General features: G+C 39.6%; 1 protein-coding gene across 4 annotated transcripts in view; it reads left to right on the plus strand.

Moving 5' to 3' along the window:
* The window catches only part of LOC141564172 (cytochrome P450 4F2-like), a 38,781-nt gene extending 18,612 nt beyond the window's left edge, over window positions 1–20,169 (plus strand). For 2 of the 4 annotated variants that reach the window (XM_074306323.1, XM_074306332.1), the window contains 11 exons: window positions 2,147–2,291; window positions 6,394–6,447; window positions 6,744–6,871; window positions 7,664–7,785; window positions 15,789–16,059; window positions 17,128–17,194; window positions 17,393–17,522; window positions 18,282–18,415; window positions 18,625–18,689; window positions 18,972–19,054; window positions 19,250–20,169. In XM_074306323.1, coding sequence (XP_074162424.1) covers window positions 2,147–2,291; window positions 6,394–6,447; window positions 6,744–6,871; window positions 7,664–7,785; window positions 15,789–16,059; window positions 17,128–17,194; window positions 17,393–17,522; window positions 18,282–18,415; window positions 18,625–18,689; window positions 18,972–19,054; window positions 19,250–19,460 — 1,410 coding nt within the window. In that variant the 3' untranslated portion in view covers window positions 19,461–20,169. The remainder of the gene's footprint in view (window positions 1–2,146; window positions 2,292–6,393; window positions 6,448–6,743; window positions 6,872–7,663; window positions 7,786–15,788; window positions 16,060–17,127; window positions 17,195–17,392; window positions 17,523–18,281; window positions 18,416–18,624; window positions 18,690–18,971; window positions 19,055–19,249) is intronic. The other 2 variants (XM_074306342.1, XM_074306350.1) reach the window with 1 other exon arrangement.
* Window positions 20,170–24,174: the final 4,005 nt, after the last annotated feature.

Below are 24,174 nucleotides of genomic sequence, written 5' to 3' on the forward strand. Positions count from 1 at the left end.
AGAAATAAAAAGGGGCTAGATCTTCCAGAAAAATGTCAAGAAGGGAAAATTTTTCAATGAGCCACAAAAGAATGCAGCCGGGTGATATGGTGGGTTGAGTGTTAATTCTGGAATCAGGAACATCAGAGTTCAAATTTAGCCACAAACACTTATTAGTTGAGTGACTCTTAACCTCAGTTAACCTCAAACTGACTTAATTTTCTCATTTGCAATATGTAGATAATAACAATTCCTATGTCCCAAGACTTTTAAAAAGAATGAAATTAAGTATTTGAACATCTTAAAGTTCTATATAAATACTAGCTAGCAGCAGCAGCCCTTTCAAAATGATATTGTTCATTGAATCTAATCAGTATGACAGTCTTTATTGTCATTTTGTTTATATTTGCATATATTATTATCTTTCTTTGTTCTGAATCACTTTGGGAGCTCTGAAATCTTCCTTTTTATCATTTATTTTGGTGAATATTCTATTATATTCCTCAACAATGATTTATTCAATTGGTTTTCACTCAATTACAACCCATTTTGTTTCTAGATTTTGCTGTCAAAAGAGCTGTGTGACTAATAGTGGATCTTTCTTTAAACCATTAACTTCTTTGGGGTCCTTGTCCAGTAGAGAACCATTGGGTCAAATGGCTATGAAAAATTTTGTGAACCCACAATTTAAAAAGCTTTATTCTACACTAATGCACTGATGGAGTTGCTTCTGGAAAGCAATTTGGAGTGATGTCCAAAGAGTTATAAAGCTGTGCATACTCTTTGATCCAGCAATGCTACTACTAGGTCTTTATCCCAAATAAATTATGAAAGGTGGGAAATGACCCAAATGTACAAAAAAATGTTTGTAGGAGCTCTTTTTGTGGTGACAACAGATTGGAAAATGAGTGTATGCCCATCAAGTAGGGAATGGCTGAATAAGTTATAGTATATAAAAACAATGAAATACGATCTTTCTATAAAAAATGCTGAATAGGCTGGTTTTAGAAAGGCCTGGAAAGATTTATATGAACTGATGCTGGGAGAAATAAGCAGAACCAAGAAAACATTGTACAGAGTAACAGCAAGATTGTGTAATGATCGATTATGACAAACTTGGTTCTTCTCAGAGGTGAAGCTATCCAAGGTAATTCAATAAACTTTGGATAGAAAATGCTATCTACATCTAGAGAGAAAACTATGGAGACTGAATGTAAATCAGCACATGCTATGTTCATTTTTTTTTCTGTTTCTTCTAGGATTTTTTTTTTCTTTTGTGTGATTTTTGTTTTCATTTTGTTCTGATTTTTCTCTCACAACACGATTCATAAGGAAATATGAAAAAAAATGGTACATATATAACCAAGGAAAAAGTTGGTTTTTTTACATGAAACTGAGGAATTTTTTTGCAAAAAGGAACCTTTGTTCTAGAGCACTGAGATAATAAGTAACCAGTCCAGGGTCACATAGCCAGGATATATCTGAAGCAGGACTTGAACTCAGGTCCTCCTGATTTCAAAGTCAGCTCTTCTCAAATTTTATACATTTATATTAATTCCCTATAAACCTTGGATAATAGACCATTCCCTAAAGATATTTGATTCAAAGAACTTTCTTTGTTTCAGTCTGGAAAAGAGAAAACTTAGTGGGAAATGATGACTATGTTCAAGCATTTGTAGAGCTGTCAGGAAGATGGGTCCCATCTGCTTCATTTAACCCCAGAGCTAAGATCAGAGTAGAAGTTGGAATGAGGTCAAAATACTCTTGGTTATCAGATAAACTCCAAAACCAGATTGGGCTCTTTCAGAAGTTGATGGGCTCCCTCTGCACAGTAGGTCTTCAACAAGAGGCTAGAGAACCACTTGGGTCTGTTATCAAAAAGAATTTTTGTCTGGGTATGGGTAAAACCAAAAGATTTCCCAGCCATCTCCACCCCAACCAAATCTAAGAATTTTTAATTATTTAGTAACCTAGTGGTCTTTCTATGATGCTACAGTTCATTTCATAATGATTTCATTTTTTAAAAAATGCCTCCAGAAAAAAACACATATCTCTGAACCACTTAAATTTCTCTTCCCCTTTTCCCATGATGGAAGGAGGTGGTATTTATTTGTAGTCTTTAAAGGCTATTTGGAAGTGATGACTCTGATCTCTGTTTTGTTTGTAGGTAGACTTCACAGAGGAAAATTTGACACGTTTTCTCAGTTTTGTGACCACATTTAGGGAGACCTTTCTACTCTGGGTAGGACCTTTCCTCCCAGTAATTACACTCTGCCACCCTGACTACATCCGGCCTCTTACTTCTGCATCAGGTATGAAAATTCTAAAGGTCAAAGTTACTTTGGCAACATCTGTCCAAGGGCCTTCTCACATTATTCAGGCCTTCTTAACCATCTTACACTCTTCTAGTCTTCTATACTGTCATATTAACTCCTCACATGCTCCCATTTTATCAAGATCCTGGGACCTCCAGAATCAGAAGTTCTATTCTCAACATCCTAGCTTCCTTCTCTTTCTTTGGCTCAATAAACCAATTAAATAATTTTTTACTAAGTACCTCATGTAAGCACCTGTATTTCTCTATAAAGTCTTTCTCTCTAACTGTTGATCTGTTTTTTTTAATAGTCCTCTCTTATTTCCTCTTTATTATTCTGTGGCCTCCCTGCCTTCATCAATTATTCTAGGGTTTCTTGTTCTTTCTGCCTTACTTCTTCCTTTCCCCCTTTTCCATTTTCTATTACCATCTCATATTTACTATTTTTCCTAACACTGAATGACCAGTAAGTCACACCTTGGTTTGTGGAGGCTAAGAAAAGTGATGACTAAAGAAAAAGGAAAGAGCATTTTCTTCTGTTGGGGACAAGTTTGGAACTGTTTCCAGTGTGTCTGTCTCCCCCGATGTGAGAGAAGGATATTTAAAGCTACTTTCTGGCCAATAGCAGAGGAGACTGAACTATATGGATTGGGGGCAGCTAAGGATGTTAGAAACTACAATGGCCTTGAAGATTCTTTTTCATCAAAGCATTTTTCATGATGGAAGAGAGAACTTAATGATATATGGAAGGAGAGAGTTCTATGTTATTAGGAGTATTAATAGAGGAGAAGAGGAGAGGTAATAGCAAAGGTCAGGACAGAAGGAGGGGGAAATGGAATGATTATTTCTTTTGGGCAGAGTTCATTGGTTTGTGGGCAGAAAGACCTGCAAACAAGGCCAGACATTGAGGATTTATCCTCAGGATTATGATGTTAGCATCAAAGATCTGAGAGATGTATGTCAGGAACTCTGTTGCAGAGAGGTGGGGCTCAATCTTACTTAGTATCTCCCTGTGTAATACAGTGAAATAGCATTGGGTTTGAGACCATGGATTGGGATAGGATGGCCATTTATTGGCTTTATAGTACTGGATAAGTCATGCTGCCTTCTCTAGATCTGTTTTCCTCTCTTAAAACAAAGAAACTGGACTACAGTTTACAGAATCCATATTGTTTCCAAACTCTAACATTCAGTGGTTTTCTGGCATATTTATTTGTGAGAGCTAGAAGATATCAATCTGCTTTAAATTATTTTAAGAGCTTATTATGTGCCAGGTACTGTGCCAAGTGCTAAAAATACAAAGAAAGGCAAGCATAGACACTGCCTTCAAGGTGCACATATCCTGAGGAGAAGGACACCACCTGGAACTAACTATATGGAGGCAGTAAATGCAGATCTCAGCAGTAAAGAATCCTGCAAGGGTTGCCATAGATGGTAGGATCTTAACTGAAATTTGGAGGAATTCCAGGTATCTAAGAGGTGATGAATGAAAATAGCACATGATCTCAGTCCTCACAACAAACAAGTTAGATACTATTATTACTCCCATTTTATAGAAGAGGAAACTGAAACTGAGACAGTATAAGAGACTTAATTAGGTCACCAAGCTGTCTGAGTATCTGAGATAAAATTTGAATTGAAGTCTTTCTGATTCCAAGTCCAGCATTCTGTCCACAGAGTATGAGGAAGGAGAGCGTTTTAGGCTTCAATGACATGCAATAGAAAGGCATGGAGATGGGCAGGATAGATGGTCCTCGAGAAGATAGCTCAGTAATTACCCTGCAAATTCAATTAAATTCAATATCCATTTTAAATACTCCTACTATGTACAAGTACTGGATATGGAATGCAGATGTTGTAAATTATTTCTTGTAGTTTATTTGAAATTTGCTCCTATTTTAAAGGAGTTTTTAATGCCTTTTTATTTTTACATCCCAGTCATTACATCCCAATCCCTGCACCCTATCCTCTACCCTAAAAGTCTTTGCTTTCCATATTCAGAGACTGTAAGGCACAATTCTCACCCAAAAAGCAGAAAGTATGGATGAAAAGCCCATGACATCACTTTTAGTAGGATTGTATCTATGCACTAGACATGCCATATTGACTCCAATGAGATTTATTAATGAACTCTAGAATTTCTGATTTGTACATTAATATGAGACTAAAATACTCCTGTGCTTCTTGGGGAATAGGGGAACCATGCTATACTTCTGGATGCTACTAAAGTCTCTGCCTTGGACAAAATGCTTGAGGAGAAGCAAGAAGGCTCAGTCTCACTAAATCATAAACCACATGGATGGGAGTAAGAACAGCATCTCTGATGCTGTAATTCTATGATCTATCTGGGACCATCGCTGAGTGCAGCAGTTGTAGACTAGAGACCATGTTGAATGTGATCTTTCCAGCATGCTTCTTTGGGTCATGTCTCTAGGTTTATGGTGCTGTGTCCTGCCAACAAATTAGGGTCTGTTTCAAGAATCATATCTAGAGTTGTATAAGACCAGGCTGATGTGAGTCTAGAATGATCATCTGATTTTTTTATCTAGGTCTACGTATCTAGAACCACATCCTGGAAATAGCTGGTGCCATGGTGCTAAACATGCACAATCTGAGGCCATTGGTGGTATGGTGGATAAAGATTTGGGCCTGGAATCAGGAAGATTTGAGTTCAGATATTACATCAATAGATAACCAGCTGTGTGATCATGAGGAATCATTTAATCTTTATTTGACTCAGTTACTTAATTTATAAAATGAGGACAATCATTGCACATACCTTATAGGGTTGTACTTGGTGGGCAATCATAAGCATTTATAAATGCTTTTCCTCTTTTCTTCCTTTTCCTTCCTTCCTAATATATGAGATATTTCTTGAACCATATAGGACCATACCTGCAGTATATTGGAATCCATTTCTGAAACCATCTAAAGGGTCAAGTCTGGAAAATGCTTAAGCTTTCTGAGCTAGATTGGTTCCATGTTTGGAATCTGCCGAGGTTATATCAGTAGTCATGTCCAAGAAGATGCAGCATGGGCTCTGGCTGGAACTGTCGTTAAAGTTCTGTCTAGAGTGGTTTGGAATTGTGCACAGAATAATGTCTAAGAGTGCTTCAGTTGAAATTAGAAGGAAATGAATAAACTGTTGTGTGAACTCATGTCTGGTGCACATATGGAAGCGTTCAAGCTATGTATGGCCAGGGACTTGTCATCTTCTAGGGTATAAAGCATCTTAGCTGTATCTTAGTGACTTATCTGGGCCTTGACTAAATGGTAGGTGCACTCTCTGAAGGGTATCTGAATGATGTCCAAGTTTGGTATTGCCCATGTCCAAGAATATCTGAGCATGTCTATGAAAGGGAGAGTTCAAAATCATATGTGGTTAGTGTATGGGGCTTGGGAGCAATGTCTCAGGGTTAACTATAGCCCTTTCTTACATTTGTGAAGGTTGAAATCTGAGGTATTATTTTCAACATGTTTAGAGCAATGTTTGGGTGATGTCTGAAGATTTTGCTTGGGTCCATGTCTGGATCACGCCTAAGGAATATAAATCCATGTCTGAGTTGTTTCATGCTGGTTCATGCCTGGGTCATAGTTAGGTGGACCAAGGTGCTTAGGGTCATTTCAAAAGTCTTCTCTGACTCAAATCCATCTAATCTATCTGTATTTATCTGGTTGTTCTACTTTCATTTTCCTGTTCCTGTTCTGCTCACTCTTCCAGCTTTAGGCTGCCCCATTCCTCTATGATACTTTGTTGTCCTCTTGTTCTTTGTCCCATCTGAGCATGAATAATCTGATGAAACTCCAGCCCTTGACCTTTCAGCATGAAGCCTTCAGCTTGACCCCAGTCCAAGGCTCAGTATACCTCTCTTTGACTGTCTTTGGGGGACATATCTTATGGCATATTCCTTACCCCATTTCTTCACTAAATAGGGATATATACATATATATTATACATTATATCTTTGTAGATGTACAAATACATATTTAGTATATACATAAGGTAACTATGCATATATATATTTACAGATAAACATATTTGTATATATACATTTATACACATATATATTCACTCCTTTTAAAAATTTATCACTTAACAGCCCAGATTGCACCCAAAGATCAGTTCATCTATGGATTCTTGGAGCCCTGGTTGGGTAAGTAATAATTGTGGTCACACTAGAAAGTAGGGATAAGGCCTTGGAGAAAAGTACCCAATTACCCTTAGACTAGAGGGCTGGCAATCCTGGCAGAGAAAGGTTTGTAGACAAGGAGATGGAGATTTGGTGGGTTAGTAGATGGAGAACTAAAGAACTTAAGACTCAAGACTAAGTAAATGGGGAAATAATGGACAGGGGATACTATTGGGTCTGGGGCTCTCCATGTCAGCCTAAAATGGGGCAAAGAATTGAAGGGCTGAACCTGGGTTTCTTTCACCTCCTACCCCCCACAGGGGATGGGCTGCTCCTAAGCGGAGGAGAAAAATGGAGCCGGCACCGGCGCCTGCTTACCCCAGCCTTTCACTTTGACATCCTCAAGCCGTATGTGAAGTTATTTAACCAGAGTGCAGACATCATGCATGTGAGCCTGGAGTGGTTACAAGTGGGCTGGGGGAGAAATACCAACCACATCTAGAGCCTACTTTGAGTACCTTCCTTCCCAGACCAACTTGGTGGGATAGTGAACCCAGAAAACCTGTAACTAGGACAAGATGACAAGAGTTTTGCCCAAGGGCAACAAACTTAGAAGGTTCCAAATATAGAAACTGCAGTGAAACAACAACGACTTAGGATCCGCTTAGCAAGAATAATCACTTCCAATTTAAAAAAAAAAAAAAAACTACCAGCTGGCAGCAGAGTCAGCTCTTTCCCTGCTTCAGGTTATCTAATCCCCATCCAGCTGAGCAATGACCTTACACTCCAATCATAGACTCTCTCTTTCCTCCCCTGCTAAAGGGAGAGTCACTGCCATATTTGTCAGGCTTGCTTGGTAGCACTTACCCAGACACTAAAATGTCTAGCAATGTATGGCCCTGAGACATCACACCATCCACTATCTCTTGCCAAATGTAGCCTGGCTTGAGAAGAGAGGCAGAACTCATAAGCAGCAGCATCCTCTGGCACCTCTCACATGGTCCATAAGTTTTGAATCCCCAAGACACCTTTAAGGACATACAGGAAATCAGGAACAGAGCAGGAGAAAGCTCATTTCTAGTTCTGGCTCTTTTTGTTCCCATGACCATTCTCAGGGTGGCCCAAAACCTCACTGCACTCTCCATGACCAAGGTTTGCCTCTTGCCCTCTCTGTGTGTCTGGGATCATCAACTCAGATCCTGGGAGAAGGCCTGTCCCATACTTTCTCTCTCTTGAGCAGAAAAAGTGGAGGCGTCTGTGTGCTGAGGGTAAAAATCACCTGGACATGTTTGAACACATCAGCCTCATGACCTTGGACAGCCTGCAGAAATGCATCTTCAGTCATGATAGCAACTGTCAAGAGTGAGTGCCCTCCTGGGTCTTGGTTGTGGGGGCTCAGGAACTGGAGACAATAGAGCCCCATGTGAACATGGGAAAGTAGAACTCCAGTCTGGGAGTGTGCAGTGCCAAGGATGAGATCTGCAACAGTCAAGAAGGAGGGGCGCTGGGCTTAATCCTGTAACTAGAATTCCCATAGATGAGTAGCTGCTATTCATGACTTTAATGTTGCAATTCCTGCCCCACTTTCTTAAGATTCACACTGCCTTTGACACTTCCCCAGACCAATCTTTTAAAGGGAAGGCACTAGAGAACTTTTCAATACTGACTTTTTGCAAGTCAGGCAATTCGAAGACAAGTTGAGCATAAAAGACATATTTAGTAACTATGGCACTGCTGTGCATTATTGATTGAAGTCCCCAGTGACAAGTCTTGAGCTCATAATTAGGGGTCATTTCTTTTTGCTTCTTCATGAAATTCTGGGTCTCCAGTTTTCATTTTCTTTCAGTATTAAACATCTTCTCCCTTCTAATTCTCATCCTGGTTCTTTTGTTGAGTTCCACTTCTCCTGATGAGGATATCTTCTTGAGAGGCAGGTGACTAGATAACTTAAGAGAAGAGACATATATGTCAAAGAGGATTGTTGACTGGGGAAGGGCAATAAAAGGAAATACAGAAAGGAAGACAGTTGGCCCCATGTGATCTGATATGAAGAAACAGAATAATGTGTTAGCAGATAGGTAGGGAGGGTACATTATCAAAGGTTTAGTGACCACAGATTCCACCAAAGAGATTACCTGATAATAGTAAAGCTCAACAAAATATGCAATATACAAATATACAAAGACACACACACACACACACACACACACACACACACACACACACACACACACAAATAATTAGGTGGCACATCAGATAGAGGGCTGAGAGCCTGGAATCAGGAAACCTCTTCTTCCTGAGTTCAAATCTAACCTCAGACATTTACTTATTGGGTGACCCTAGACAAGTCAATTAACTCTTTTTGCCTCATTTTCCTCATATGTAAAATGAGCAGGAGAAGGAAATGGAAAATCACTTCAGTATTTTTGTCAAGTAAACCTCAATTGGGGTCATGAAGAGTCAGACATAACTGAAATGACTGAACAATAATAATAACATATGTCTATGCATGTATATATAACAAGATAAGATATTTTATAGTAACAATCCATATAGAATGAAAATTTACCCTTCTTTCTATTTGAATCATAACAGGATCATTTTCTGTCTGCTAAAAAGGAAAAAATACTGTCTTCTAAAATTTGTTCTTACTTTCTTGCCATGTTGATATAATGATCAATAGATAATAGATATACATTTGCAATAATGCATGAATCTTTTTTTCTAATTTAGGTTCACACTTTTAATTTCTTTTTCTAGGTCTGCATACCCAGGGCTAATCCTGAATTAAGAACAACACTTTATCTTTGACTGGATTTCAACCACCAAATCCCCAAACTTGTTGATTCATTTTGATCATGTCTGTTGCTTGGTGACCCCATTTAGGATTTCCTTGCCAATTAATTCCTTCTCCAGCTCATTTTACAAAGAAGGAACTAAAGCAAACAGGATTAAGTGATTTGCCCAAGACTAGAAACTAGAGATAGCTAGAGATACAAAGATAGTTGGAGAAAAACTTCTGCCTTCAGAGATTAAATTTTCAAGGTAGAGCTGGGGCACTAAGAACAGCATATATGAAGATAGGTCCATTCAAATACTAAATAATTTCAAAGGGGAATAGAAGTACTAGTAACTCAAGAGAATGAGGAAAATCTCCCATAGGAAATGGCATTGGATTTAAATCTAGAATTCTAATCCTGGGATTCTAAGAAATAGAAGGAAGAGCCTTCTTAGACATAAGGGACAGCCTATGCAAAGACATAGAAATGAAAGATGGCATATCATAACATATGTGAAGAACATAACAAGTGACTGGATTAGAGCATTTTAGGAGAAGAATGTGTAATAGATATAGAAATATAGGTTGAAGTCAGATCCTTCTGACAGAGGGGTTTGTATTTTATCCTAAAGATACCATATATTATTCTGAAGCTCCTTGAGCAGAGAAGTGACCTGATAAGACCCGAATTTTAAAAATATCAGCTTGGCAGCTATGAATAATTATTGGAGGGGGGAAGTGAATGTGGGGGAACCAATTAGAAAGTTATTTAAATGGTTCAGGGAAGAGGTAATCAGGGTATAGACTAAAGTGGTTGTGGTGTAGGAGTGATGGGAACAGATATGAGAAATATTCAGGATATATAATTGACAAGACTTGGCAACTGATTTGGCTATGTGAGTGAAGTGACAGGAATTGAAGATGATACAGGTGGAAAATGTGGGTACCTGGAAGGATGGTGATGTTACCAGTACTATCAGAAAAGTTAGAAGAGTTTAAGATAGAGAATGAGAACCATTTTGAATACATTGAGTTTGAGATGCTTTTGAAACACCCAGTTAGTGACAGAGTAATGAAATTTAGCAGAGATTGTATATGTCAAACAGATATAATTAAACTATTGACTCCCACAATCTGATGAAATCACTAAGATTCAGAAAAAGTCCCAGGAATATTTTAGGAATGCATAAACAGATAATAGAAAGAACAGAAAAGCAGACTGAGAAGTAACTATCAGAGAGATGAAGAGAAAAATAAAGAGAAAGTGGAGTCATGAAAAACTCAAGAGACCAGAATATCCAAGAGAAAGAGATGTTCAATAGTATTTGTAAAATTTGTCAGAAAAGTAAAAGTATAAGTAAGGGTGGGAGAAATGTAGAACAATAGCTTAATGCATTTGGCTAGGTCAGCTGCTGATTTTTTTAAAAATGAGAGAATTTTTCACATTGCACATTTGCAGTTGTTGGATAAGACCAGATGAGAGAGAGACAGAGAAAAAGAGACAGAAACAGAAAAACAGACAGAGAGACAGAAAGAGATGTAGACAAAGACAGAGATAGATTGAGACACAGAGACAGAGACAAGAAAGAAAGAGACAAAGAAGAGATGCAGAGAGACAGAGAGGGAAAAAGAGAGAGACAAAGAGAGAGATAGAGAGACAGACAGAAAGACAGACAGAGAAACAGAGAAGGAGGCAAGAAGGGAAAGAGTCAGGAAGAGAGGGAGGGAAGGAGAGAGAAAAAGAACCTGGATCTCTGAAGTTCAAGGTATTAAAACTTCAAGCTCCTCTATAACATTGCAGAACAAAGTATCAGGAAATTCAGAGACCATAATCTGGTTGCCTATTCTATCCTAATCTGAGTATTGTGGTGCCATATTAGTTACTGCTATTCCTGGTGACTCCTAAGGTCCCTACTGTTTTCCCAACTATCATAGGAAGTTCTCATGAGAACCCTGTGCTCTCACTTTCTCTAGATACAGAATCTTACAGGTTATAGAAATATAAAGACCATCTCTGATGTGCTGAAAGGCTATTAGCTTTTTTATTTGTGCTGATGCTGGCTTGACTTACAAGCCCGCTTTTTAAGATCATTCATAGGATTCTGTCTGAATTTTTGGCAAATCTTGGGTGGAAGAAACCACTTCCTATATTTTTTCATTGAATTCCTTGATCATTATTCACTTGTATATGAATTTCAAGTGTTTGACAGAGTAAGAAGGTGGGAGCTGAATGTTCTGCACCTGTTTAAACTAGAAATCTTTACCTCTTTGTTAGACATGCCTATACCAGAGGTCACAAGACTGGAAGAGTCACAGACCATTGTAAAAATAATTTAGGCCAATAGTTGTATGTTTGGAGAGGAAAGTATGTAATTGCCTTGGTCTACAGCTCTATCCAGACTATTTCTCTATCTAGAGCAGTGTTAAATTTTGGTCTTCACTTTTTTATGAAAAAAAAAAAAAGCTGTTAATTGTAATATGTTCAGAAAAGGGCAGCTAGGTTAATGAAGAAACTACAGATAATTCCATTAGAACATCAACTAAAGAAGTAAATAAAAGAATAAATAGCTCTCTTCAAGTAATGAAAGGGATAACAAGTGAAGAGGAATTAGACTTGTTTTGAGTAGGAGAGCATGAGCAGAAGTGTCAGGAACCTTCCCCAACCTTTCCTAGTCCTTGCTTGGGAAGGAATCCTTGTCTCAACATTTGCTCCGTGACAATAGAATTGGGGCTACACATGATAATGCCCATTTGAGATAAAATATCTCTACCCCAAAGGTTGATGGGGAGGTTAGGAACTATAAAGGGGCGTACTATGCCCTTGTTTCCTTCTGCATCCTCCCATATCAGCATTTGTGTAGATTCCATAGTCTCCTGAGTCTGTCCTATGCCTTGGAGATGTGTGAGAGATGGTTGCAGGGGCCAAGAGTTGGGCCATTGGGAGGCAGAAATGATTGTGGCATCAGCCCCTGAGTCAATTAGTCCCGTAAAGGATTTGCCTTGTAGTTTTAGTTTTAAGGTGGGCCTCTCTTGTGATAAGGACTGTACCCAATATATGTCAGATGACCCAGGGTTAGATATTCCTCTCTTATATTTGAAAGCTGGGAAGCTAGTGTCTAAAGGGAGTGGCAGTGCTTGAGCCAAACGTTGTTTCGGGGGAATTGTAATAGTGCGGTGGGGGGAAGAAGCGATGACCTTAATTTCTCCCTCATAGTCATTGTCAACCAAGGTGGGGTGAATAATTATCCCTTGAAGGGTACATGAGGCACGGCCTATAATGAGGAAAAAAGACCCAGGTGGCGGAGGTCCAAAAGAGCCAGTAGGCAAGGCTTTTGGGCCGTCCTCAGGTTTTAATACTGTGGTGGTGGAGGTACACAAGTCCACCCCTGCGCTCCCTGGGGTTGCCCTGTGGAGCTGGGGAGGAATTGGGGCCCCGTGGCTGTGTGAACAGGTCCTTGAGGGGCCCGGGGGGGGCCCCGTCTGCCGTTTCCCGGAAGGGGAGGCAGAGGAGGCAGAGGTCTTCCTTCAATATCATGTGTGGATTTGCAAGTGTTGCCCCAGTGATAGCCTTTTTTACATCTAGGGCACACAGAGGCTGGCAGCGCTCGTCTATTTTGAGCCGTATTGCCAGGAAATCCCTGAAAGTTAGAGGGGCATTGTCGGGCAAAATGTCCTTCCAAGCCACATTTAAAGCAAGTTTTCTGGTGCCCAACAGTCTGTCCTGTATTAACTGCTGCCCCTATAGTGAGTACTGCCTCTGACATGTTTTTCATGGGATCTTGCAGGGCCAATACTGCTTGAGACATTTTTTCTAGTTTGCTCATAGTAGTGTCCTGAACATCTCTGCAGAGTTTGATCATCTCATTAAGGGATTTATCCTGCCACTGGCCATTAAGGACAGCGCGGCATGAACTATTGGCATTTTCATAAGCTAATCTTTTTATAATAGGGTCATCAGCCGCAGCATTCCCTAAAGTACGTTCGGCAGTCTCTAGAAGTCTGCTTATGAATTCAGAATATTCCTCATCCTTTTTCTGGCTGATTCTGTTTAAGGGCATAAAAGGAGAGCCAGTAACAGGGAGGGCCCGCCATGCCTTATGGGCAGCGTGATCAATTTGTTCTAAGAGTCCTGTAGGAAATTTTTTCTGTTTTTTCTCTAGGGCGTATGGTCCTCTGCCTGTTAATTTCTCATAAGTCCAATCTTTATTTTTGGTTTTAAGGTTTCTTTTCTCTATAATCCTACACTGGTGGTCAAATTCAGATTGCCAGTTTATGAACTGTCCTTTAGTCAATACCGATTGAGCAACTTTCACCCATTCGGTAGGGGTCAGTAGACCACCTCTTTTAGCAGCTTCTAAGGCCGACAAGGTAAAGGGAGCATTAGGGCCATAATTTTTAACAGCTGAAAGAAGATCTTTCAAATTTTTAAATCGGGGTTTGACAAAGTCTGTTTCTTCCTCAGAATCCGTCCCTCCCTCATTTTCTTCTGTTTTTTCCTCATTTTCTTCCTCATCTGTCCCTTCATCAGTATTGTCTGCTTCTTCCTCCTCACTCCCCTCTTGCGCCGCATCGGCGCCATGAGTGGCTTTTTTCTTTCTAGTAATGACGGGAAAATTAAAGGAGCTACGTTGTTTAGCTTTTGTAGGGTTATTCCTAGGATCCTTTTTAGGGCTAGAGTTGTGTTTGGCTAAAGTCTGGGAAGGCGGGGCCAGATTTTCAAGATTGAGCAAGGGGGAGGTTTGAAGGGAGGCTTGTAAAGCCGAAAATTCCTTTGTCATTTCAAGATATTGTTTCTGTAAATCTAAGGTTTTCCGCAAGGCAGACATGCGTTTGGTAATATCCTCCTGGACTAGACTAAGATCTGGAGTAACAAAGGGGTGAGAAAGGGAATTCTTAAGGATAGGAGGGGCCGAAGGATGTTGTGAGACATGCACCCCACAGGGATCGTAAGCAGCGGCTTCCTCTTCTAACTCTGCTACTTCTTCTGTGAGACTCTCACTGTCTTTTCTATTTCTTGGCTGGTTTTGTTTATAGGGAAAAACAGGAAAGGCCAGGAGGGAACCTTCCAAAGGGGGCAGGGGGGATGATGAGATGGGCGGATATATGGATTTAGGTTGGTAGGGGGGCATTTCAATAATCACAGAGGGAGCCTTTTTAGGGACAGATTCTGGTGGAATAGAGCTATGTGACACGGCATGAGACAAAGGACGCAGGCAAGACTCTGCTTCTATAAGTAATTGTCTAATTTTGCCGCTATTGTTTGAATCTTCTACAATGTCATTAATTAATTTCCAAAGGGTTAAAACCTTCTGGGGGACGCTTTCTCCTCCCTGGATTTCTTTTTTAATGAGTTCGTTTAGGTCTTGTCCTACCTTTTGCCATTTTCCTGGATGAATGTCAGGACCGTTTATTATAAACCAGGGGCAAACTTTATCAATATAGATAAAAAAATTTATAAGTTCCTTCTTTTTAACTTTAATACCTCTCTCTTTAAAATTTTCTTTAAGCTCTCTAACAAAATTTTCTTCCTTACTCAACTTAGATCCCATGATATCGACAGACGCGAACACTTACCTCTTTTTACTTTCGTTTCACGGAGCTCCGTAACGCCAGCAGCCTGGGGGAGCGAAATCGTCTCTGGGGGTCCGGACGGGCGGGGGGAGCGTTCTGTCGGGTCAAAGTCCCTATTTTTGAGCCTTCACGTTGGGCGCCAGTTTGACCTGTCCAGCAGGTCTTCAACGTGGGTCAAAAAAAGAAGGACATAGACCGAAATTAAGGCAAAAGCCTGCGGGGGCTAAGACAGCCCGGGAACAGGATCTAGAGAGAGAGAGAGGGGAGACTACTCAAAGCAATGGTCAAGCATGTCTCGTTTATTGGCTTACAGTTACAGAATTTATAGGCAGAAAACCGCAATGCCATGTATGCATAAGGATTGGGTAGCATGATAGATGAGTCAAATATTTTTGTAACATTTACCAGGTGCAGATTATGAGACGGTTAGGGGCCCAAGGACGGGGTGGAACAACGTAGTTTTGTCTATTCCATATCAGTTCTGGGAACTGTGGTCTTGACATTCCTCAGAAATCATCAGCCTCAGGGCCGTGGTGACCTGGGTTTGTTCAAGAGGGGGGAAGAGCAAGGGGAAAGGTTGGGGAAGGTTCCTGACACAGAAGTAATAAGTGGAAATTGCAAAAGGTAGATGTGAATTTTCTGTTAAAAGAAAAGATTTCATAATAGACTGATAAAATGGAGGAAGGATTCACAAATTCAGAAAATGATAAATTTCCCCTCATTTGAGGTAAACAAGAAAAGGGTGATATTGTAGCACTGATTCCTGTCCAACTAAGGGTTATTCTATTCTAATCTTTAAAAAGCCACAAGGGACCTTTCCAACTCTGAGATGCTGTCATTCTGCTAATAGACAGATGAGGGGACTAAGTGGTTTGAGACTGGAGAAAGGTGGTGACAGTGATTGGGACAGGCCAGGTGGGATGGAATTAATTTGGAAGGACATTAAAGAGCTTGATCTGAGCTATGTGGATTCTCTTCCTGCCTCGCCTGACCCTGACCCTTCTACTTTGGACAGGAAACCAAGTCCCTACATCTCTACCATCCTCGAGCTGAGTGCCCTTTCAACAAAACGTCTCAACCATGTTTTTCTACACTGGGATAGACTGTACTTCTTCACCTCAGAGGGGAGACGCTATTCCCAGGCCTGCCGCCAGGTACATGACTTCACAGACGCTGTTATCCAGGCCAGGAAAAAAGTTCTTGCTGAGCAGGGTACAGAAGCCTTTCTCAAGAACAAGGGTAAAGGCAAAACCACAGACTTCATAGATGTGCTGCTGCTAGCCAAGGTGAGTGTATGTGTATGAGTAGCTGAGTGAGAGGATGAAATCTAGCAGACTTGGGGAAGGGAAAGTAGGTGTTCAGGTGTATCCAAAGGGCTTCTCTGGGGAGAGAACATCATTATCCTGTAATATAACACTAGGAGATCAGTATAGGTGGGTGGGTAACTTGGACCTTCAGTAAAACCACACATGACTTTTACTATCTCCTTCAAAAAAATTTTTTTTCTCCTCAGAGGCCCTAGCCTTTACACAATCATATTAAAAAGTGCTTGTGTGAGGAAGGGAAAGGAGAAATCTCTCTTTTTTCCCCTCCTATTGGTATGGAATTGCTCTCCTGGTTATTGTCAAGAAGTTTACTATAATAGCTAAGAATAACAGCTAATGTTTATATACTCTTTACAAGTGCTAAGTGCATTACAAGTCTTATGTCATTTGATCCTCGCAATAATCCCTGGAGGTAGATGCTATTATAATTCCAAATTTACCTGTGAGCAAACTGAAGCAAAAACAGATTAATTAATTTGCCCAGTCACGGAGTTATTAATGTCTAAAACTGGATTTAAATTCAGGTCTTCCTGACTCAAGAACCAGGATCTCTTCATTGATACCTAGCTGCCCGTGACATATCCAGGGATATCTTTAGGACTGGTTAGGACATCTTTGCAGTTCTAAAGATAAGGAAACTCCAGCTCTGAATAGATGGGATTCATGTAATCAGTAAAATCTCTTTTCAAATCCAGGATTCTTTGGTTCTAAGTGCTACACAAACCTTCTGGAAGTCTGATTCTAAATGGACCTGTATGGTTTCTGGAAATCTCCAAGGCATAAAAACCTCAAAGTTTTATAACAGCTGCACAAGTCCAGAGGATAACTTTGGGTATATCCAATGTTTCTGGGCTTGGTGACAAGTTCATAGAATCAATTAAATAAGTTCTAGGGAAATTTACTGACTCTAGGTAGGTGTCAGACTTGAAATGTATGAATATAGCAGAGGTATTGTAAACAGGTCCCAGGAGTAGAGTCATACATAGTAAAATACAAATCCCCAAACCCCAAAATGTGGAACTATTCCAGGATGAAGATGGGAAGTCTTTGTCAGACAAGGACATCCGAGCAGAAGCTGACACCTTCATGTTTGAAGGTAAGAGGACAGATGGAGATGGAAGGACAAGAGTTCCTGTGATTGGAATGGGGTCCTGATTAGCCCTTCTTACCTCTTCTTTGATCAGGATTGGCCTAGCCATATGTGCATGTTTTCTCTCCTGCCTCAGGCTAGCGAGGAATGTTTCTAATTTCCCCACCACCTCTCTGGGTTTGTTTTCTTCTCCCTCTGTTTTAGGGCATGATACAACTGCAAGTGGCATCTCTTGGGCCCTCTACAACCTGGCCCACCATCAAGAACATCAGGACCACTGCCGCCAGGAGATTGAAGAACTCCTGAAAGATCGTCAACTAGAGGAGATTGAATGGTCAATGCACACTGAGGCTGGGGTTGGAACCATGGGGCCAGGGTTAGAGTTTCCTGACGGTGGGTTTAATCAGTGGCTAAACCTCTACCTTCCGGTCCACAGCCAAGGACATTCCCAAATGAACCAAGCCCAAATTATAGCAAAAACTAGCATTTGTATAGCTCTTTAATGTTACCAAAAATTTTACAGATGCTTCCTCCCTTGATTCTCACAGCAATCCTGGAAAGTAGATGCTATTATTAACTCTTGTAATCCCTATTTTATAGATAAAGAAACTGAGGGACACAGAGATTGTTACATACTTAGCAAGAGACTGAGGAAGGATCAAGTTCCCATCTTCTTAACTTTGTAACACTATCACCCAATTGCCTCCAGTCCCCATCCCAACTTGGATAAAACTAATCCTTACAAATTGATGACTTCCATTTACTGAAATAGCTTCCCACATATTAAGAGAGAGAGATAGTTAAGGTCCTCAAACCATGGCTGTTTTCAGTTTAACTTAACATAGCTACTGTCCAGGTTAAAACATAGGGAGATCTTCTATGTTAAATCTCCCTTCCTACATCCTAGCCGCTATTGTTCATCCATACTTTTGTTAATATCTTCCAATTTCTGATGACAAAAGTCCCAACTTCTAATAAGTCCCTTCAAGGTAATAACTTCCTTCCTCTCCCCCTTGCTTCTTACCCAAGAATTGAAGGGGTATGTCCTCCCCTTCCATCTATGGGGGTGAGCTGACAGTTGTTCTGTTCTCAGGGATGACCTATCCCAGATGCCCTTCCTGACCATGTGTATCAAGGAGAGCCTGAGGCTGCACCCACCAGTTCCTGCTGTGTTACGCCGATGCACCAAGGACATCAAACTACCTGATAGCCGAATTATTCCCAAAGGTGCCTTGACCCATTCCACATAGCGATAGGAGGCAGAGTCAAAGAATAGGAGTGGGGAAAAATGGAGAAAAGGAAGACAAAAGATGGCAGTTGGTGGGTTTTACCATAGGAAGGTAACACTACACTAAAGAGGCTAAAGGGTCATGTCCACAATTGTTCATATAGAATTTAGGGACTATCTTATTCCTTCTCTCTCCTTTACCTATTAGGAAATGTATGCTTCATCAGCATCTATGGAACTCACCACAACCCAACTGTGTGGCCCAACCCTGAGGTACAAACACCAACCCTTACACAATGACTAATACAAGCCAGGGATTAGGAATACTGCTATGAGATGGAAATGAGCCCAGAAAGATCAAAAAAAGTAAGAACACCCCAGGCAAACCTTTCATGGAAGGTCTGAGGAGAACAGGAGTAATAGCTATTTATCCTGATGAAGATTCTGTCTAATCTAACTGTGGTCCCACTCTGAGAGAAGCCTGGTACTCCTTGGGTGGGTGTGATCTTGAGATAAACCCTACCAGCCTCTACAACCATGTCTCTGTATCTCCAGGTTTATGATCCATACCGCTTTGATCCTCAAAATACCCAAAAGATGTCACCCCTGGCATTTATGCCCTTCTCAGCTGGACCCAGGTAAGGCGAGAACATCTACCTGCCTATCTAAATCTTTGAGAGATATCCTCATCCCTCTAGATCAATATGGGCAGGCACCCAACTCCAAGAGACCCCACCTCTTTGGGTTATGGAGATCCCATCACCCGTGGGGTGGGGAAGAGGGTGAAACTTCTCAGAAGCAGATTTATTTCAAGGTTCTTCCACTTTGAGCAGGAACTGCATTGGCCAGAACTTCGCCATGTCTGAGATGAAGATTGTGGTGGCCCTCACTTTGCTACGATTTCGAATCCTCCCTCATCAGAGTATCCCCCGAAGAAAGGCAGACCTCATCCTCAGAGCAGAGGATGGGCTGTGGCTGACGGTGGAGCCTCTGCAGCATTCTTCCAGTTCTGAGACACACGTCCAGAAGGACCCTCAGAATTAATGTATGGGCATTGTCTCTGGACTTGGGTAGGCATGAAAACATGATGGCTGCCTTCCTTTCCAATCATCCCTCTCATTATTGTTATTCTTCTAAATAAGAAATACTTCTGTACCTCCTATGTTGACATTCATCATGAGTCCCTATGCCAAGAAGGCAATGGTGGGAGCAAGAGATAGAAGCCACAGATCAGTCTTTTCAAATGGTGGGAGCAAGAGATAGAAGCCACAGATCAGTCTTTTCAAACCTAGTCTCTGGGAAGAGACAAGAAAGAGCTAAAAGATCTATGTACTCTAGGACCTCAGCCTTTGGAACTCTTATTCCCTAACCTAGGCACAATAGTCATAGTGACAAATCTATCTGTATTAATTATGAATAATTGGATTAGTTGGCCTACAAGGTTCTTCCAATTCTACAATTATTAAATTTTCTGAATAATCATAGTAATTAGCTGGAGAGCTAGTTCCATAGTTCTACAATTATTTCTCTCTTCAAATAATCATAGTGATTAACTTGAGAGATAGATTGGAATTAGGCTGGCAGATTCCAGAGTGGGAGATAATATCAAAGGGCATCCCATACCCAAATAAGAAACTGATTCATCAGCCCTGACAAATGTTCCAAGCTTCTTAAACTGTGATTTAAGACATAAATTGTATGTATTCTTGTAACTTAATGTGGAGGTTTCAAATATATGATTTATTATCAGCAAGTGTTTGACTTGTATACTTATTTTATATACCCATATATCCAGATCTTCTTGATTAGGCTATTCTGGTGTCTTCATAAATCATTGATAATTGAGCTTAATTGGAAAAGATTTTAGAGATTATGGACCCTAAGATGTACCTGAAGAATAAATCTCAATAGCATCTTCTTTCTTTTTTAATTTTAATAGTATTTCATATGTCCAAACACGTGCAAAGATAATTTTCTTTTTTTTTTCTTTTTTTTCTGAGGCAATTGGGGTTAAGTGACTTCCTCAGGGTCACACAGATAGGAAGTGTTAAGTATCTGACACCAAATTTGAACTCAGGTCCTCCTGATTTCAGGGCTGGTGCTCTATTCACTGTGCCACCTAGCTGCCCCTAGCCTTTTCTTTCTAAAGAAATCCTTCCTTCCTTTTGTTGGACACTTCTAATAGTTTAGTTTTGGTTGGTTTTTAAATTACATCAACCCCAATCTTTCCCTACCTGACCTTAATTCTGTTCTCCAAATCCGAGCAAAACAAAAATCCTTCTCTTATCTCTTCCTCATCCTACAATTTATGAATTATAATAATAATAAGTGAAAGTTGAATTGAGTCTCAGCAGAGACAGTAAATGACAGTTCAGTTCAATCCTGAGAGGTTCTGAATTCAGCAGTTAATAGAAAGTTTGGAAAAAAGAAAAGTAGTTAATGAAAGAATTCTAAGTGGAATCCAATTGAAATTCTTGTCCTTATCCTAGGCTTCCGTATCTTCTGCTTCAGAGGAGATGAGGAGAGAGCTCCATAACTTAGCTCTGAAGACTAATTGAAAGGATTGAAACAAATTTCATATTTACTATCAAAGAAAGCTGGCTTCTCCCCCTGTTGGGGAGAAGTGTATTCATCCAACACCTCTAGCAGATGAAAGATTGAATTGTAAGCAGCCCTGAAGTTAGAAACTTAGTTCAGATACAAGATGTTGTAAGAAGAAACTTAGTAACAGACTAAAAGAGCTATACTGTAATCTCTATCAAAAACAGTTTTATTAACTGCAACATCTTGGCTCCAGAATGGATGGTGGAGGTAGCTAAAAGATCTGTTGAAAGAGCTGTGACCACAGAATACTATTGAATATGTTTTTGTATATGTGTGTTTGCAAAACAAACACACTGTAAAACAGTGGCCTTCTTTAGTATGGGGTGGGGATAGAGGGAAAGATATAGCTTAGAACTTAAAATGTAACAAAATAAATATAAAAATAAGACATTTTATACTTTCTACTACACCCTTTTTAAAACACAGATATTTGCCATCATAGTCAATAAGTTACATATCCCATTCAAGTTTCTCCAGAAAAATACAGGTGCTTTTCTGAGAAAATTTCTTGCTGGTCCTATGATTTCTCTATAATATAGGAGATATAGAATCAGCATCATGCATGAATGAAATTGTTTTTCCTGATTGAAGCAAGCCTTTGACCTTTACTGACATGTCTTCTCTGCCCTTTAAGGTCTCTACTTGTTAAATCAGCTTCACTTACCTATCACAAGACAGTTGTAAACCACCCCCCATGCAGCTTCAATATTGTGTCATCATTATGATAAGACAAAGAACAGCAGGCTCAGTAACATTGAGCAAGGCCATTCAGTGATTTAGCAATAGCAGTCTATTCCTAACAAATCAAGGCTAATAACTGTCCAATTCTAAAAAATATTTTCTTAAAAGTTCTTTTGGTCATGGCCAAATCAGGAGCACCTTTATGTTCTCTGTGTGAGTGCGTACCTCTCCCTGAGATATGACCTACAGACTTGACAAGAAATTCAACAAAACTGACAATTGCTCATGAAAAACTTTAGGCCATTTTCTTTTAGACACTCCAGAGTCAGTGATGTCTTCAGGATATTCTGATATTTAGTTCATCTATCCAACTATTTTCTCCATTAGTCTCTAGAAACTGGCACATTTCCTGGACATTCTTTGTACATAAAATAAAACCAGTAAACATGCACCCGAGCATATGAAAGCAATTCCCTTGTCTTTTGCTGCCTTAGGACTCTGGTAGTAGCCACTGTGAAAATCTGGTAACTTAGAACCATTGACTATCTGATAGAAAACCCAATATATCTTGAACTTTTATGATGACATACTGGTTGTCTCGGCTCCTTTATTCAAAGTGGTCAATACAAAATCATATTTTTCCATTCTTCAGTAATAACACCACAATTCATATTGACTGTTGGATGATGATGTGGTAATTCTACTAATCATCAATTTCTTGAGATGGCTTCTGAGATTTTCCATCCCAGAAAACAGAATTTCCCTGAATGATAAGAAATCAATGAACTAGATCCTCTTTTAATGTAAGAACACATCTAGCTTCCTAAAGAACTACCTCAATAACTTCTTTTAGTCTTCTGTCATGAGGGAAGCTCCAAAGTCCAATTTCTCTAGAGTCACTTCAGAAAAAAGAAGCTAGTGTTCTTGTATTTTTCTTGTTTCTACTTGATTCAGTCCTCTTGTATGCTTCTGCACAGGCCTCGTAGAGAAAGCCCTGAAGTACTGGGACCTAACTTGCTCTTTGTAGTATTCTCTTCATATCTGGAATACGTGGTGAGTCTGGATGCATCAGCACCAAAGTACCTATTACCTCAATTTCATCAGCAATTCTTTGGGGAAATTTTGAGGGTTTTTTCAATGTATTCCAAGTATAGATGGACAAGTCATTACAGAGGCTATAACTGTATTTTCTTCAAAATGACCAGAACCTTATCATTCCTAAGCCTCCATTGTCAAGAACAATGATATAGTGCACATGTTTCAGCTTTACTGTCACTTCTATATGAGTTCTGTGGGCTCTGGATTCCTAATCCTTCTAGGGAAAGCTTCTAATGTGTTCTAGAAGCACATTTGGGACTAGCATTTCCCTAAGAAAAAGGAAATCATATTCATCTAAATCTATGATGACTTAATGGGTAAATATCCCTTTTCATTTTCATTCCCAATTAAACACATCACTCTCCAGAGAATCACAAAATGTTAGAACTTAAACCCTATAGATATATATGCATGTTCATATATCACACAAATATGAATATACACAGCATATACATGCATTTCTGTGTATGTATAAATAAAATGTCCATTTTTTAAAAAATGTTATATTACTTTCTTTTCCCAATCTTTCTCAACTTACCCCATTTCTGGTAAAACGAATTGATACAAAAGATGGCTTTATCCTGAGATAAGCTTATCCTGAGTTAAGCATGATGTTGGCAAAAAACAGAGGAGCTATTAAGAGATGAAGGACTGCACCACTTGCTATACCTAAGAAGGGAACACTTTCACTAATATAAAAATAGTCGATTAAAACAGAAAAAAGGGATAATTGAATACTAATGATAGATTAAGAAAGGAATCCGTCTTCTGCTTGGAATAAATGAAAAGTTGGTCATAAATAATGCACACAAAACAGCATCACTTATTTCTTATTTTTTTTCTCCAACAAGAATAATGATCATCAGAATATCCTCTATATGACAGTCACTGTGTTAAGCTCTTCATAATTATTGTTTCATTTTATCCTCACAAATATACTGGGAGGTGAGTATTATTATTATTATCCTCATTTTATGGAAGAAAATTGAGGCAAACAGATGTTAAATGTCACACCGCTCTTGTCACACAGCTAGTAAATATGTAAGGCCGTGAACTCAGGACTTTTCTAACTCCAGGCCAAGTACCCTATCTATTGCATCACTTAGCTTCCTCAAAAGAAACCATTAGTAAGCAATGATCTAGCAAGAGAGGACTAAATCACTCTCAAGAAATCCAAGCCATCAAACCTCAAAGTACATAATCCTGAACTGAAAAATTAATAAATATGAGTATGGTCTTCATAAGGCTTTCAGTGATCTTTGGCCTCCTGTGAGAACAGAAGATACACTGTAAAACAGAGATGAACAAGTGTTGTTCCCAATTTCCAAAGAGAAAAAAAGAAAACAAAATTTTTAAACCAGAGGTCAGTGATACT

Source organism: Sminthopsis crassicaudata, chromosome 1 (genome assembly GCF_048593235.1).
Source record: "Sminthopsis crassicaudata isolate SCR6 chromosome 1, ASM4859323v1, whole genome shotgun sequence".
Classification (NCBI taxonomy): Eukaryota; Metazoa; Chordata; class Mammalia; order Dasyuromorphia; family Dasyuridae; genus Sminthopsis; species Sminthopsis crassicaudata.